At 34.4% G+C, this 16,452-nt stretch overlaps 1 protein-coding gene across 1 annotated transcript in view; it reads right to left on the reverse strand.

Moving 5' to 3' along the window:
* Positions 1–5,575: 5,575 nt before the first annotated feature.
* LOC116347557 (protein scabrous-like) overlaps positions 5,576–16,452 on the reverse strand; it is a 50,085-nt gene continuing 39,208 nt past the window's right edge. The window contains exons 3-6 of the mRNA XM_031778197.1: positions 7,475–8,044; positions 6,948–7,236; positions 6,532–6,810; positions 5,576–6,448 (exon numbers count right to left, since the gene is read on the reverse strand). Coding sequence (XP_031634057.1) covers positions 6,168–6,448; positions 6,532–6,810; positions 6,948–7,236; positions 7,475–8,044 — 1,419 coding nt within the window. The 3' untranslated portion in view covers positions 5,576–6,167. The remainder of the gene's footprint in view (positions 6,449–6,531; positions 6,811–6,947; positions 7,237–7,474; positions 8,045–16,452) is intronic.

The raw sequence follows: 16,452 nt of genomic DNA on the forward strand, positions 1-16,452 counted from the left end.
GATTGGCTGTTAATAATGTTTGTGTAAGGTTCCGCAGTCAATGATATCAAATTTATTGAAACGTAATACACACACTTTCTCGTTTTTTTTGGTTTTGGTATACAAATATTTTTCATGTTAGCGTTTCATTGTGTTTAACAAATAGTGCATCGAGATATGCCACAAATAAATTATTTTTCGCACCTTTTACATTTTTCAGTTTGGTGCACGTCTGTGATGTGAGTTATTTTTATGATTGGTAAAATATTGTTGATATTTTTAATTGTGGCATATATCAGTGATACAGTATCAGCACCCCCCCCGAATACCAATCAACAATTGAGTTAGTGTACCGTTAGTGGCAATGTAAAAAAACATCCCGATATGCATGCACCACATTGTTTTTTTTTTTTGGCCGGCATTTAACGCTTGATTTAAATCAATAAAAATTAATTGAAAATTGATTAAATGGAAACAAACTCACAACAAGCATAAAACACACAGAGACACACACATTCAAATAAATCGGCAATGAACTGCATGCTCTCATCATCGGGAGAGCACAACTTTTGAATAAAATTGACAAATACATTCTTATCGCAGTGAACAATTTTTCGTAATGTAGAAAAATGCCACAAGTTTATTCATGAGGTATGTATCGATGGTGTTAAATTGATTTCATTTTCACCAGAAATATCGTAGAGACAACGATTTTTTTTCGTTGACTGAAATACAGTATCCGATATAAATCGAATGCCAAACCTGTCAATCTAAATTGAAAGATTTAGGGCCTAATATATAGATCGTAAATCTTTGTTGAAGTTATCCCAAAAATGCATATAGTCGGACTGCTATCCATTGTGTGGTCAGAAAATGGTATGACGTTTATGTTATTTATGGGCAAAACCACTCAACGGCGTATCAGATTTTTCATCTCACTCACTCTCTCTTCCGTTTCGTTCACTTCAGTTTACGTATTATTTCATAATTTGCATATAGAAACCGAATTGAAGCATAAACAGTTTTGTGTAATACCCTTTTTCCGTTTTAATGAGGATAAACGAGCATTCGAATGTGGTTCATTAATTGATTCATATTTTCATTTGAATTGTATTGTCTAACTAATATGAGGTTGTTAGTACTCTTTGGTCGAGCATCCGTTTGAATGGGAATTTGATCGGTAATCAATCGAATCAATGGATTCACTAAGCGAACAGTGTATATGTATGAGGCGGGCTCAATTCATGGTTTATACATGAACATTCAGCGATACGCAACACAGAAAAATATTAATTATAATAATGACGATGGTATCAAAGGAATGCACTGCGAATTTGAAAAGTGTAAATTTAATGCGAAGTTGTGTTGGTTCCTGAGAATTCTAGATGGCACTACTGCCAGCAATTACTACGTGTTTCATTCGTTTGTTTTTGGTAAGTTTTTCCATTCAAAGAGAATAATAGAGTGAAAAAAAACCCGAATAAAAGTTCAAAAACTTTTCTCTCTAATTGTTGGGGCTTGTGAATATAAAATGTTCATAAACGATGAAGAGGTGGTTTAAAGTACATAACTCAAATATTGAAAATCAACAAAAACCCATATATGCATGCAAAAATCTCACGTTGCAATTAGTTTATCGTCAAAATGTTCACCGGTTAAGCTGAACGGGTGTTTATGTCATGCGAAAAAGCATTATGCTCGACACTGCGTGAAAACTCTCAACGGAAAACTTTAAACCATCCTCTTCAAAATGCTTTCAACATCGATCAAATTGTACCTATAAACTATGCACGACAAAATGAAAAATTAAATATTCGTCTAAATTTTTCGCACAATATAAGCGCTATATGTTGTTGTTTTTTTATTCGCTCTTCGTGTTTCTCTCTCCATCTCTTGTGCCACTTTATTTTTGACGATGTATATACAACATGGAGTGGTAACCCGTTCGCTGTAACTGATTTACTATTTAGAGCAATAATTGTTATTAGTATTGCGTCATTATACAAATGTAATTATACGTGATTATTATCAGCGATAACAATTTCATGGTTGATAGTTCAGTGAGTTGCGTGTGCTAATGTGTGTGTGTGTGTGTGTTTATGAATATAAATTTTTGACGGGGTGGCTTTGGATGAACGGATACCGCCTTCGCCGACGACAACAACAACGACGGCCACGACGACGAACATCTCTAATGGCACAATTAATATGAGAATCATGCAAGTGTGTAATGTACGCACGATGTGTAATAATGTGAACAGTGCATACTGTAAAATGTAAATATCATATAAAATACATAAGTTTAACACGTGAAATTATCAGTCTGTAAATTGTTTTATTATTTTAAAAAGAAATGAGCAAAAATCGGTTGGCCCATGTTGTCTGCGATGCTGTTTGTTATTTTATTTGTTGCGCACTTGAGATAGGTGAATGCATCATACGCTCCCATAAATTTACCATTTAAACGGACAGAAAAATTATGTCGCATTCACATAAATGAAAATAAAAAAAGCAAAATACACGTATTAAGCTTGGGTACAGCTTCCGTGCGGACGTGTACGCGCATGATGATCGTTTCACGTTTACCGTATGGTGCACAGCCATAAATATTCATTTTATCAGTTTCTGGTTACGACAACATTCACACGACGTGAATCGAGCAACATTTGTTTCACTTTTTCCATGAAGAAAATGCCATAATTTCTCTTATTAAAAAATCTTTAACGACATTTGTTTAGCGGTTAGGTGTGTTTGTATTTTGTTGGAAAATTTTGTCGGAGGCGTCACAACGAGAGGAAAAAAGGGACAAAGAGACAAAGAGAGAGAGGAAAGGGCAGGATGTCATATGCGTAGATTGTTCAAAATTGACATATTTAATTTTTCATGATTAACGATAATTACGGACAATATACGTATTGTATGTCGAATGCCTCCGTGAACGATACTTAATCCCTTTTTATTTTCCAAAAGAAAATCTTAGCTCCTTTCACCGCCTGTGATTAATGTATGTGTATTATATTAGAAGGTTCAATTTTTGGAATACGAAACAGTGAACGGTAATTAGATTCTCATCTGTTTAGCGTGCATTGCCAAAAAAATGGCGTGTGTGTATGGCATTGAATGTTAGCAAGAGAGATTGCAAAAGAGAAAATATATAAGACAAATTCAAGCTCATTAAGTTATGAGCAATTTGGTTTTTTTTCGTAAATGCCATCTTCCTCTTGCTCCTTTTTTCTATGCTTATGCTGTATATTGAAAATTGTCCATACAAACTAACCAAGTAAGAGCTATATGAAACGATTGCGGCCAAGCGGACCATGTTTGAAACGCGAAGTACCGCGTAAAAATAAAATTATCATTAATAAATTAAAATAGAGCGCCCATTTATGAGTGGCTATGAAAATTCGCAGAGAAAAAATGCCAACTTCGCATTAAAGTATTGAGAGATAGAATGAGGGGGACAATAAATATATGGAAAGCGAAAAAAAAAAATTTAATGGCAATGAAAATGATACTTTTGTTTTATTTCGTCTGCATACGAAGCGTAATGTTGTACGGTCACATACACAGAGAGAAGCCGAAATTACGAGCTCGCGAGAACAGAATGTAGCGGATAAAACTAGAAGAGACTGAATTTAAGGCGAGGCCCTCATTGCAAGACGAATGTGAAATAAAACGATGCCAACAAAATAAACGGCTAAAAAGTGAAAACTGGCAAAATGAAAATTTATTGCATGACCGTATGTGAATTTGTAGCGTACAGGCCAGCAAATGAATGAAATCGCTTGCTTTCGTTCTCACACGTAGACGCAAAAGCATGTTTGGTAATCATGCTTTGTGTTTATGTGTGCATCATGCTAGTATCAACTTCCATACATATTCTTACACAATACTTACGGATTTGTGCAATTGTTCTGAGGCTTACTAATTTTTTCATGCCACTCGCTCTCTCTCACACACACACACACTGACTGCGTGTTTTGGCCATCTCAACAATGGAAATATTCACGGGAGTTGAATTGAAATTCACGAAAAGGAGAAAAACCAAGCGGTCGATGCGCCACGAATATTAAAGAAAATGCTGCCAGTCGGAAAAATTGAACAACACCAAAAAGAAAAAAATGAAACACAGAAGAGAGAAAAAAGAGAGTAAGAGAGCATCACACAGACACATATGAACCAAACGAGAAAGCGGACTCAATACAGTACAAAAGGATAGTGTAAAAAAAAGCGCAACATAGAAAATAAATAAATAAAAAAACGTGAATAACTACAAAACACGATAGAGTCAGAGAATAGAAAGAGAACATAACGGCAACACCAGCATGAGTTTGTTGTATTCGCCAGCAAGCAATCTATCGAGCAGACACATGTATTTTTGTCGTCTGCATACGCGCTCGTATTTGATACTTTGTATTTAACACTATCACCTTGGTCGATGTTGCCGTCGCAGATACCACCATCGACACTGCCACACATCGGGTTTGCATTCAAGCGAAATATACAACAGCATGTATCGCTATTCACGTCACTTACATTTTTTGAGTCGCTTGTATAACATTCAGAGCGGACTAGATGCGGGCGAGAGAAAAAAAATGTGTGCGCGAGACCTCTCCCATTGTGTACGATATATGAGATTGTAATTTCAATATTTTTTCTCCCATTTATTTGAATGTCTAAAATAAGCGCTCGACACACACGCCAAGCCAAGTGAAATATACAAACACACTAACCGAACGAAAGGACAGACCGGAAAAAAAAAACACACACACACACATTGCTAGCAACAACATAAATCTATTTTAACCGAATATACACAATTATATCCATTTTAACCATAAAATGTTGAGATTTTATGAGAGCTTTTCGTTTTGTTTCCCTCGTCTTTTGTCTCTTTTTCGTCCATGGTTTGGCTCATTCTCTCTTTCTATCTCATTTTTTCTCTTCTGTTGTGTGGCGAAAATATATTCTTAATATTTTCGTGATTTCGTCAGAGAGTGCCATTTTTTGTGTTATAATTTTTTCTCTCGCTATTTGAGTCTTTATTGTTGTTTAGTACTACTGCACATACATTGACGACGATTATATTCTAGATTTTGGTTTTGTGCTTCACGCAACGACTTTATTTCGAAATAATAAAAACACAAAATATTAACGACAATAGCAAAATCAGAGAGAAAGAGCACACACAAAAGATGAATAAAATAAATACAAATTGGAGAGCTTTTCAAGCAACAGCACACACACACACACACACAATAGCTGCGATACGAGAAAAAAGAAGAGCACAGCCACCACCAACAGGAACAAAAACAAATCAAATGTGCTCAATGTAACGTTGAATTGAACATTTGCTGAACTCCTTAAACCTACAAGCCCTTCGCTCTTTCTGTATGCTTGCGAACAAGCACCAGAGCTCAATTTCTGCATTCGCCATACAAATTCGTTTATGCCCGAAAGAACAATAGCAACACTGACTGCCACGAAAAATGCCTTACACTTAAGCCTACGTTTGGTATTATTTTCTAGTTACAATAAGTTTCAGTATGTGGTTTCTTTTATTTTTTTTTCTTTCTTCAATCGAACTTTTTTTTTCCACTTTTTGCTCTGTTCATATTATTGTTAAAGAGATTTTCTTATATCTATGTCATACGATTACTGTTTTTGTTCGAACTATTTCTTCATTTTTCTTTTTTTGTTAAATTTTAGTCAAGTTTATCCTATACAGTATACACACACAATATTATCATCATCTTTATTATTAATTCTTATACTTATAATAATAATATTCAGCAAAACTAATTGTAGCTTTAGGATTTAATTTTTGTTAAAAGAGTCTGTATTTTATTTGGGAATTGGTTTTCTGTTCAGGTCTTTCACGTATTTACAAATTTGTGTGTGATTTCTTTTCTTTCTTTATGTGTATTGGAGCGAAAATTCATTGATGCGCTTTGGATTATAATTCGGTCATCCCATAAGAAATGTCATTATTACTTCTTCATTTTGTTTTCGCTCCTTCTGCACTATTCAACATTATTTTCGATCATTTAATCAACTGCAATTCAATTTGGTGATCAATTTCGTATGTTGTTTTTTTTTTGTTTTTTTTTTTTTTTTTTTTTTTTTGTAATTTTCTCGGTATTCAAATATTTATCTGTTGGTATATGTGTGGTTTCTATTGTTTGGATTTATTTTGTATGTGTTTTACCTTTTGCAATCTCCGGTATCGACGTCGATGATATTGTGTTGGCTTGGTTGCTGTTGTTGTTTTCTTCATCGAATGGTGATTGTGGCGGTGGAATAGTATATGGTTGTGCACAGTTTGGTCGTTTTGAAATCATCATGTGGCTTGATTTGACTGCAATCCATTCGTTGCGCGATGCATCAAACCACGTTAGGCCCAAATTGTATCGACCATTTAAATTAGCATGTTGACAATGCGAAAACCACCAGCCACCTTCGTAATTACCTAGGACAAATTAAAAATCGGTATAAAATTTCGAAAAATCGTGATACAAAAAGGAAGAGTACAAAATTCATCATGAAAATTACCTGCACAATGCGTGTTCGAAATGTCTCGGTCAACATCGATTGCCGAAAATTGCATGTCATTTTGGTATTGGAATGCATCCGATGCGTTGCCACTGTAACCTGATATACTCAAACGGTATCCATCTTCACGTGTGGCCACATAAAATGTACTGTAAACTGCTTCCCAGGTATTATCATAAATATCTTGCATAATTATTTTTAACGTGGTACAATTGTCGGCGGTCAAATGATTCAATATCGTATTACCAATCCAATACTCGCCAGATGGTGTACCGAAACCTAAAATTGAACAAATGAAGAACAACAAATGTAATGTATACGCTGGAATGCTATCCGATTTAACTCCTAGACTGACAACCACGAGAAAAAAAAAATCACAACAAAAATGAATGAAAAAGTTTGAATTCGCTTCTTACCTTGGCTGTATTCATCCCATGAGCGATTGAAATCGACACTGCCGTCGTGTCGCCGTTGAATTGTTGTCCATTGATTTTCACAATTCGCCAAAATTGGATGTTGTTGGCCACCAGGTGCAATCATGAATAAACCCGTTGAATTTTGTTCGATTTGCGAACAATCTGACGGCAATTTATTAATAATTGATTCGTATTGCTGTTCAACCGTTTCCAATTGTTTTACCAATTTTGATGCCATCTGAATTTCACTAATTACATTTTGCTGTGGCGTTTTTGAGTCCAATTCAATCTGTGTAGGTGTGTGTTTGTTGTTTATAATTTTGACAAACGAGCATGTAAAACAAAGATGACCTCAATTAGTCATATGATGGAATAGGAAATTTGTTCTTTTGTTGTTTAATTGAATGCGTTGCATTTGTTTTAATTGAAATAAATATGTATATATGGAAAATTCCAATCAATAAGCAAATAACAGAGTACAAAAAGTGGGCTATTTGTTATGAAACAAAAAAAAAATCTCTCGTTACCTTTTCAATACGTTTATGGAACATATGTCGATGTGCATTGGCACCGCTGCGTAATTTTGTAAAATTGTACTTCAAATCGTTGACAGTTTGTTCCAGTTGTTTGATTACATCGCGATCATCTTGCAATGTGCTGACGCTGACAGCCAATGCCTGAATACTTTTCGCTGCATTGTGACCCTCTTCGCGCAATAAACCATATTCGGAGGCAACTTGGGCAAAATCAAATTCAACTTTCGATATTTCACGTTTGATATCGGGAACTGTCTTGTCAAATTTATTTTGAATGCCTTCAATATCCTCAAGCAATTCCAACATTGAACCATGCAAACGATCCAAACTGGCCACTTGACGGCTCATATTGAAATTAGCATTAGCCAAACGTTTTTGTTCCGTTTCCAAATTGTGTAAACGTTCGCCGATATGATGATGATGCAATTCGTTCAATTGACGTTTCATCGCTTTTTGTACCACATCTAAATCATGCAAATGCTGACGAATAAAACGACGATGGCGCAAACGATGATCGGCTTCAGGCTTTACATAATCAATAGTTCCAGCTGCCTTTGGATTCTAAAGAAATGATGAAGAGAAAAACAAAATATGAATAAATTAAAACAAATATAAAAACAATTGGATTTATTAAAAGGTGAAAATACTCATTAAAATCAAAACGGAGAATGTTGAATGAAACATTAAAAAAACCGTCCAGAAACAATGTACATTTATCCCTTTCTACTCCCTTTCACCCTATCAATACCAACCATGATAAATTAGTCATAATAATCATAATAAAATCGGTTGTACATATTGTCGTTGCATTTTTAGTCGCGCTCGAATATTTTGTTTGATTTGATTTCGATGTGATTTCATTTGTACAATATGTGTTTCGGTTTATGTTTTTGTTTTCAAACGTTTTCAAACGGGTCGGAGGGAAATTTGTTTTGCAATATCACTTCACATTTACACAATCGGAAAAAACAATCGAACAATTTACTGACACGCAAACTAATAAATTATTTAAGAGACTCTTCATCCCCATTTCTTTCTCCCCAATCCACCCCCCCCTCCCCCGCTCTCTCTCTGTCTCTCTGCAGAGTTTTGTTATTATTGGCCTATTACAACTACCTATATATGAATTAATGAGCGATATGTGTGCCGTAGCTTTTGCCCGCCTCGCTTTCAACGGCACCGACAGAGGCGACGACAGTAACAGCGCTTGATACGTTGGAACAACATATATAAAATATACGTATGGCATGACAATTGTATGGTATTTTAAACGAAAATATCAAGTCAATTCAATATCGTTTTGCGAGCCATAATAAATAAAGCATATGAGTATTTGTATGTTGGCAAAAAGCTTAAAATGTGATATGTAAACTATGTGGTTTGATATTTTATATGAAGTCAGTCATTGTCGTCGAAGTCTCGAATAAATGTAAAAGCTCATTTTTAAGTCGTAAAACAAATATTCAAATGCATCATCATTGTGTGTATGGTTGTTGTTATACACAGTTATTAGCCATATCCATATCTCGATACAACGTTTTAGTAATTGTAAGCTATTCAAATTCACCACATACACAGACACATATTCGCAACTGCCACATATTTATTCGTGAAGGAAATTTATTTACCATTCTGAACTTTGTTATTGCTATTGTTTTTTTTTTTGTGCCATCGTGTAGTTGTCGGTTTCTTTGTTCATTTCGGAGTGAGAAAGCGAGCACGATTCGCTTTTTATTTCTTCTATTATTTTTTTTTCTTGTGCCACCCATTCCGTATATTCGTGTGCTAAGTGTTGATGGTAGTGCGCTCGGCATGCATTTTCCAACGAAAAACTATCGTGATCTCGTATTTGGTCGTTAAGATTTTGGTACGGTAATAAATTATATTCAAAAAGTCTATTTCGACTCTTTACCACGCGTAAACATGACATACATTATATTTAATGGCAACACGAAATGAAAATGAAAATGGAAATACTGAAAATGACGGTGATACACAGATGAAAAGCTTTTTCTGTATGTATATATGTTGTACATTTTGTGATTAATCAAAAGTAAACGGAGGGGTGGCAAATTATGGCAAAGATTCGTGCTCTTCATTTCTCTATCTCTCGCTTTTCACTTCTCGTTTCCAATAAATTATGAAGAAACACACATTTACGCTCATTTGCTCAATTTAACATACACTTAGCGTACCATATCGAACAAGGAATTGACAATTTAAATAATATTGTTTTCAAATGGTTAATTTTTCGTGATTATAAATATTAATATTTAATGAGTCATCGCTTATAATATCATCAAATGTGATGACGATAAAGTTTATTCAGTAAATGAAAATTAAACCGATGATGGAGATTATTCTTCATGACCGCGATTCCTTTTTGATATACAAATAAACGAAATGTATTCTTTTATTATTTGATCGAAATCGATTGATGACAATGACGATGATAATGATAAGGGAAGGGGTTCTTTTCACCATTCTATATGCTATGAAATTACCGAAAATATTGGATATTCAATTTCTTTATTAACTATTAAATGAAACGGTGTCACTTAACTTATTATTTAATCATGGAATGATACTTGTACGGTTGGGCACTTGTTAGTTGAAAGTTGTTTCAATCTATTTCTGTTTGAATTGACGACAAATTGAAAAAAGAGTGAAAGTGAAATAGAGCGAGATATATTCGATGGTTGTATGTGTGATGGCCAAAAATTGAAGTGATTGACACGCCGTCTCAACATGTCGATTTAAATTACTATCCAATTTCAATCGTGATGGAAAATTCGTTGGAATTCGTTGCGTTTCAACATTTTGACTGGTGTGTTTGTAATTCACTTGATGCAGTAAATGTTTACTCAGACATCGAACGATCGAATAGTCGACGTATAGTATTTCCTCGAATCAATATTATTTCGGTCGATTTTCAAATGCCATTCGTTGATTTTAATTTATTGTTTACACTTTGTCGTTTAGCTTTTTTTCTCTTTCTCTCTCTCTCTCTCTCTCTCTCTCTCTCTCTCTCTCTCAAGAGATAGATAGATAGAATGGGGAGAGTTTTGACAACGAAACCAAACATTCAAATATGCACATACGTGTACGAGTGTCACAACAAAAATCGATACGGCGTTCATTTGAAAGTGGTGCACCGTTGCCGCAACCCGAGATGCCGACCTGATAAATGATGTATATGCTTGATGATGATGATGATGTTAAATTCGAAATGTTTTGATTCAATTTCAGTACACCATTCATTCCACTTGAAGTGTTTGGCTATGGTAAATGCGTGCACATATTTGGTGCGTATATGTGAATTTAAAGTCTCATTTCACTGCCTAGTGTGCCATACCTCGTTATGACATTCTTGACATCGTTGAGCATTTTACTTTCATGCATATACCGAACCCAACTTCGATATAAATGTTCAATGCGAAAAACCATTTCATTTTTACTGTTTTAATTTTTTATCTATTCATTTTACTAAATATAAATAATTGAAATATTTCCAATAAGTGAGTCTTCTCAAAATCGAAACGCTTCAGAATTTCACTTCATGCTTCGCCCACTTGTTAAACTCTCATCCGATTTTCATGTGGTTCTACGACCATATACGGGGCATACACCCTATGTATTCGAAGAATTTCCATCATAAATGCTTTGGAATCAAATAAAAATCATTTCAATATCCCATATAAATACGTATCGAAATACAAATCGAATAAAATGGATGAAGAGTGATCAACCGATGTAGTGATATGAAGAAACAAAAAAAAACATATATGCATAATTTTATAGCTCATATAGATAAAATCGTTTAAATATACCATTATTCATTGAGATATTGACCCGTTTTTTTCTTGTTGTTGCTTGTTTGATATATATGTTGGGCCCATATATATTGATCGTGCGCATCCTTGAATTTAATGGTCTGTATCTTGAATTTCCAAAGCATTTGGCTCAATTCTTTTTTTTTTGCTTTCAACTCTTCTGCTTCTCTTTCATTCACTCAATCTCACTCAAGGTACTGGCCTCAAAAAACAATCGACGAAAATCAACTCGACTCGAAATCGAATATAGATTGAGAGAAGCAAAAGTAGAAAAAAAAAATAACGGAACATAATCCAAATCACGATAAAAACACAAACGATACACGAACAAAGAACGAAAATGGTTTTCGGACATCGTAAAATGGAACGAAAAAAAAGTATGGAAAAATATATGGTTCTTTTTCGGTTTTCAGATATCAGAATACAATTTATATATGCAAATATGATCGTTTATTGTCCTTTTATTTCAGACAAATATCTATACCCAGTGAAAAAAAGAGAAGAGCATCAATCGAAAACCCGATGATTCACTGAAGCAAACGTGAAAGAAATGGTCATCTGATCGGATGGGCACCGGATGAATGGGCGCACATACACACCTTTTCAAATATTTTCCGAATGTAGGTGTTTATGTGGTGCATGTGTTGCCAACTGAAAATCAGCCAACATGAATAATTCGACGTTGCCGATTTTTTGTACTTATTTTCTTACTCGAAATTCACATCTAATCATGAATAAGAAATTATTCCATTGAAATTCATGTTCACCGTTCTTCATGAACTCGATGTTTCTCTCGTTTTTTTTTTTGCTTATTTTTCTATGGTTTAGTTCCGAATTTATTTACTTTCAACTGTTTTTGTTGGTTTTCTTTGAAAGAGTTGAATTTTTTTTCTGGATAAAAAAACGATGGCACAGTGTGACACACTCAGTGTGCAAAGTGTCACTTGATATAGATATATATAAATAAAGAGAAAAGAAGGGGGTAGGTAGATGTGAAGAGTGGATGATATTTTTTTTGTTGAAAAATGTGTGATTTTTTTGTTATTGAGCTTGATTTTTGCGTGGAAAATGGCGCACACACAATAAAACGAATATTGTCCATTCATATATACCTTACAAGTCTGATTTGATTTTTCGTCGACTATTCACATACATTCTGTAGAAAAAATATTGTGTGTTTATGAGCGTGTGAGTATTTGCTTCTTCTAGTTTAATCATTGGTTGCCTTGAATGCGTGCTTAAATTTAAATTCAACACGCTTCATAAAATATGTACGTGCATTAGAGCCATTTGAGGATTCGTTTCATTGGTGCAGGCGCATATTTGACGTTCGATTGACGGGCAATCATTCAATGTACTGGCCTGTTTACGATGTGCTAACGCGTTAGCTTCGTCCGAAGGTATTTTCGTTTACACTACTTCACGCTTTCTCTCACCTCACCCCCCTTTCTCTCTTTGGTATCCGCTAGAAAAATAGTGGTCATTTGAAATAAAAGAAGAGAAGGGTAGAGAAAGAAAAAATTCCATTTGCTGCCATTTAAAAATGATTTCCTAGACTCATGCAAATATGCTAGCAATTGTGGGTTTATAAATTAAAATAAATTGCAGTATGTGCTGTCGATGTCATGTTTCAATGTGTAAAATGAGTGCGGCTGCAATATATTCAGAAATGAAACGAATGAAAGCTAGAATGAGTGGTAAACGAAAATGACCGAAAACTAAATGACACATTCAATACATATTTTATAAGACACATACACTCGCATACACTGCCGTTCAAAATTTTGAATCTAGTGCATGGCCGATTTTATCAAATGATTTTTGTTATTCGATCGTTTCTGTACCATTTGTAAACTAAATTGAATAAGAGTAACACACACAGGTTACAAGATGGTTAGTGCATGTGTTTGAGATGCTGTCATTTTTATACGAAATACGAAAATTCGTTACCTTCTTTTTGTAATCTACAATGGACGTATCTTTCTACATAGAAACAACGAAGTGTATATTTTCAAACACAGTAGAAAATGTTGAATTATTATTTTCAAATGTGGTGGTCCCAAAGTTTTGGCCCGCAGTGTATATGGAGTGCATACTTAGAAAGTGAATATATTTTACGTGTAATAAGGATATGGAAATTGACTGTTTTTCAAAATGCACGCTTGACACATAAATCAATAAGCTTCGAAATACGGCCCTTAATTAAACGCCAAACGACAGTCAAAATGAAGAAACAAATCACCGTTTCAATGAGAACGGTAAAAAATTGACATGATTCTGTTAACATTGGTGAACGACATAAAAATAAATAAACAGAATGGCAACAACCACAGATGACAAGAGATATAAACGAGAAAAAAAATATTAATAGCCACCATTGTACCAGATTTTTGTTGTTGTTGTGCATGTGTTTTGTGTCTGCTTCGAATCTATAAAACCGCTAGCAAATATATCACACGCGGAATTTGTACAAGAAACGTAAAAAAAAACTAAATATATTGCCATCGAAAAAATAAGAAATGCATGGTAACCATGATGCAAGAGCAACATAAAATGCATCCAACACACAAGCTGAACATCAACGCCAACTTTCCGTGTGATGTGCATTCAATCCATTTGTTGGCAAGTAATGCATTCAGGATCAACGTGTTATGTACAATCGCCGATTACATTTTTTCTCTCTTTCACACACTCATTTTGCTGTATATGTACAATATCCTGAATTAATCGTACACATCCGTGGCTGTGAAAATGCTATTGCATGCAAAAGTGCGAAGAAAGCTTAGTTGTTCGAATGGGGGGATGTGGTAAAAACTGCGTTCTAATGATTGGACAAGCTCAACAACAACAACAACAAAAAAGCGCGCGGTAAAAATATAGCCAATGTGTGCACGTGAGTGAACACGTAACATCACAGTGACAAGCGCTTTTTTCACTTTAGTTCGGGATTCTTTTTATGCATAAAGCGAGAATAAACGAAACAAGATGTAGATATACAGATGAACAAAAATGTAAACAGAATTATGCTAGTGCAAAATTCTTTGCACAAATAAAATGTGTGTATATAGCTATCACTTCGGTATATTGAGCATGATTGCGTATTGTGTCGCTCTTTTTTTCATTTTTTTTTTAACTATTTTCACGATGAACGTTGATGATGATGATAAATTTTATTTCCACCATTTTATGACAGCAGCTTCTTCTTCATGTCAGAGCAGCCCAAATTTAGATGTTGTAGACACGCGATAGAAAAATTCTATAAGTCTTTTATTTCGTGTGTGTGCGTGTATATTATGCGATCAAGGCACAAAGTGCAACCTAAGTGTGCATTGTAAATACAAAAAAAAATATGCTAAAATATTTCCACGAGCCAAACAAATTCGAATGAAATCGTTGTGCATTCTCTCGTACTCGCTTGACAACAAAGGGCACAAAAATTACTTTGTACTTTTACGTTACTTGGTTTTAGTTTTTCACTTTGGGGGATTTTCAATCGATGTCGCTCAAAAAAAAATTGCTTTGAGTAACAAACAACTGATGTGTCTTTTGTTCTGAAAATAAAATCGAAGGAGAAAAAAAGAGTAGCAGTAACTGTTTGCAACTGTGTGTCCTTGTGTCGTTGATATTTCGTAAAGAGCTGAATCACGGCTGTCGTGACACAGCAACGCTGTACAATATTTCGGTCAATATATCCGAGTCAGATTTTAAAATATGGTTAACTAAAATTGCAAAAAGCTTGAGAACGAGTGAAAGAATGAAAGAACGAACGGGGTAAGTGTAACCAAGATGGGAAAAAAGCACACAAAATGTCTAATGCAAATAAATTTGATAAGAATACCTCTGTCGCATAGACACGTTTTTCCATTTGATTTCCATGTATTTACTTTGTTTGCATACAATAAATAACTTGACTGTGTATAATGGACTTTTGGAAAGCTCGACAATACTAAAATACACAAATCAGATCAAAACCAAGTGAGAGATAGAGATGGAGACAGGCACAAAAAGAAATGCAAACAAACAACTCAGTTAAAAGGATCGCATTCTTTTTCGGAATTCAAATGTTGTTGTTGGTGCTACTGATGTAATCCTCCCCCGCCTCTCTCCATACACACTATTCAAATAATACACAAAACAACTTATCACCAAATGCAAAAGTTGCTTTTTTGAGAAGTTCTCAAGAAGAGAAGAAAAAAAAACTTCCACAAAACGACGAAAGTGTTAGCGTAAAAGAGAGAAAGACAAGCAAATAAATAAACAACAGTGTTTATCGTGCGTTTGAAAATTGAGTATCTGCCCTTATTCACATTCAATCTGTGTGTGTTTTTCTATTTTTGCTTCTCTTTTGAATTCACAATTGAATTTCAACATACTGTATGCATACACACTCCAACTATATGCATTATAAAAATTGGCGAAAAAAAGTTCAAAAGTTCAGTCATCATTATGTAAATGCAACTGATCATATATATAAATACGTGCACATTTTGCTATGTTTAAAACAAGATTAACAATTTATTTTTCCTTCCTTATGAATTTCGATAGTCCGTTCCACACATATAGATCAAAAAGACTACACGTATTATCTCGTGTTAAATGAATATATATATTTTTTTTGGTTGTTGTTATCGTTGCTTGTGAAAATGTGTCCACTTAATTCTTTCTTTTTTTTCGTTCATATTGAAAATAGCTTTTTTAAAACACAAAACTATTCACTGAATCGAAAACATCCAAATTACTACAGCATATCTTCTACTTGATGTTATTCGTATAAACTGGAAAAAAATAAAAACTTTCGAAAAAGCAACTAAAAATGTCGCGACAAGTTTTCGTAGAACAATTTGGCGACAATTTTTGAATTCAACATCTTTTTTTGCAATCCAACACTTCAAAAATTTAAGCGGTTTACTTCATGTTAGGAATTCATGACCCCTTGGGAATGGATTTGATTGTACAGAGATTGGTCTTTATAGAAATGCTCGCGTATTTAAAGCCGAACATTATGGCTATCTTATGGCAGCATGCGCCACAATATCTGTCTACGCATGCTTGATGTATAATGAGAACATCGTACATAAATACATGCCATGCAAGCATACAAGCGGACAAATTAACATGCGTAAAAAGAAATTGCCG

The sequence above is a fragment of the Contarinia nasturtii genome, unplaced genomic scaffold (genome assembly GCF_009176525.2).
Source record: "Contarinia nasturtii isolate CC-2019 unplaced genomic scaffold, AAFC_CNas_1.1 Cnas_scaffold_129, whole genome shotgun sequence".
In the NCBI taxonomy this organism is placed as follows: domain Eukaryota; kingdom Metazoa; phylum Arthropoda; class Insecta; order Diptera; family Cecidomyiidae; genus Contarinia; species Contarinia nasturtii.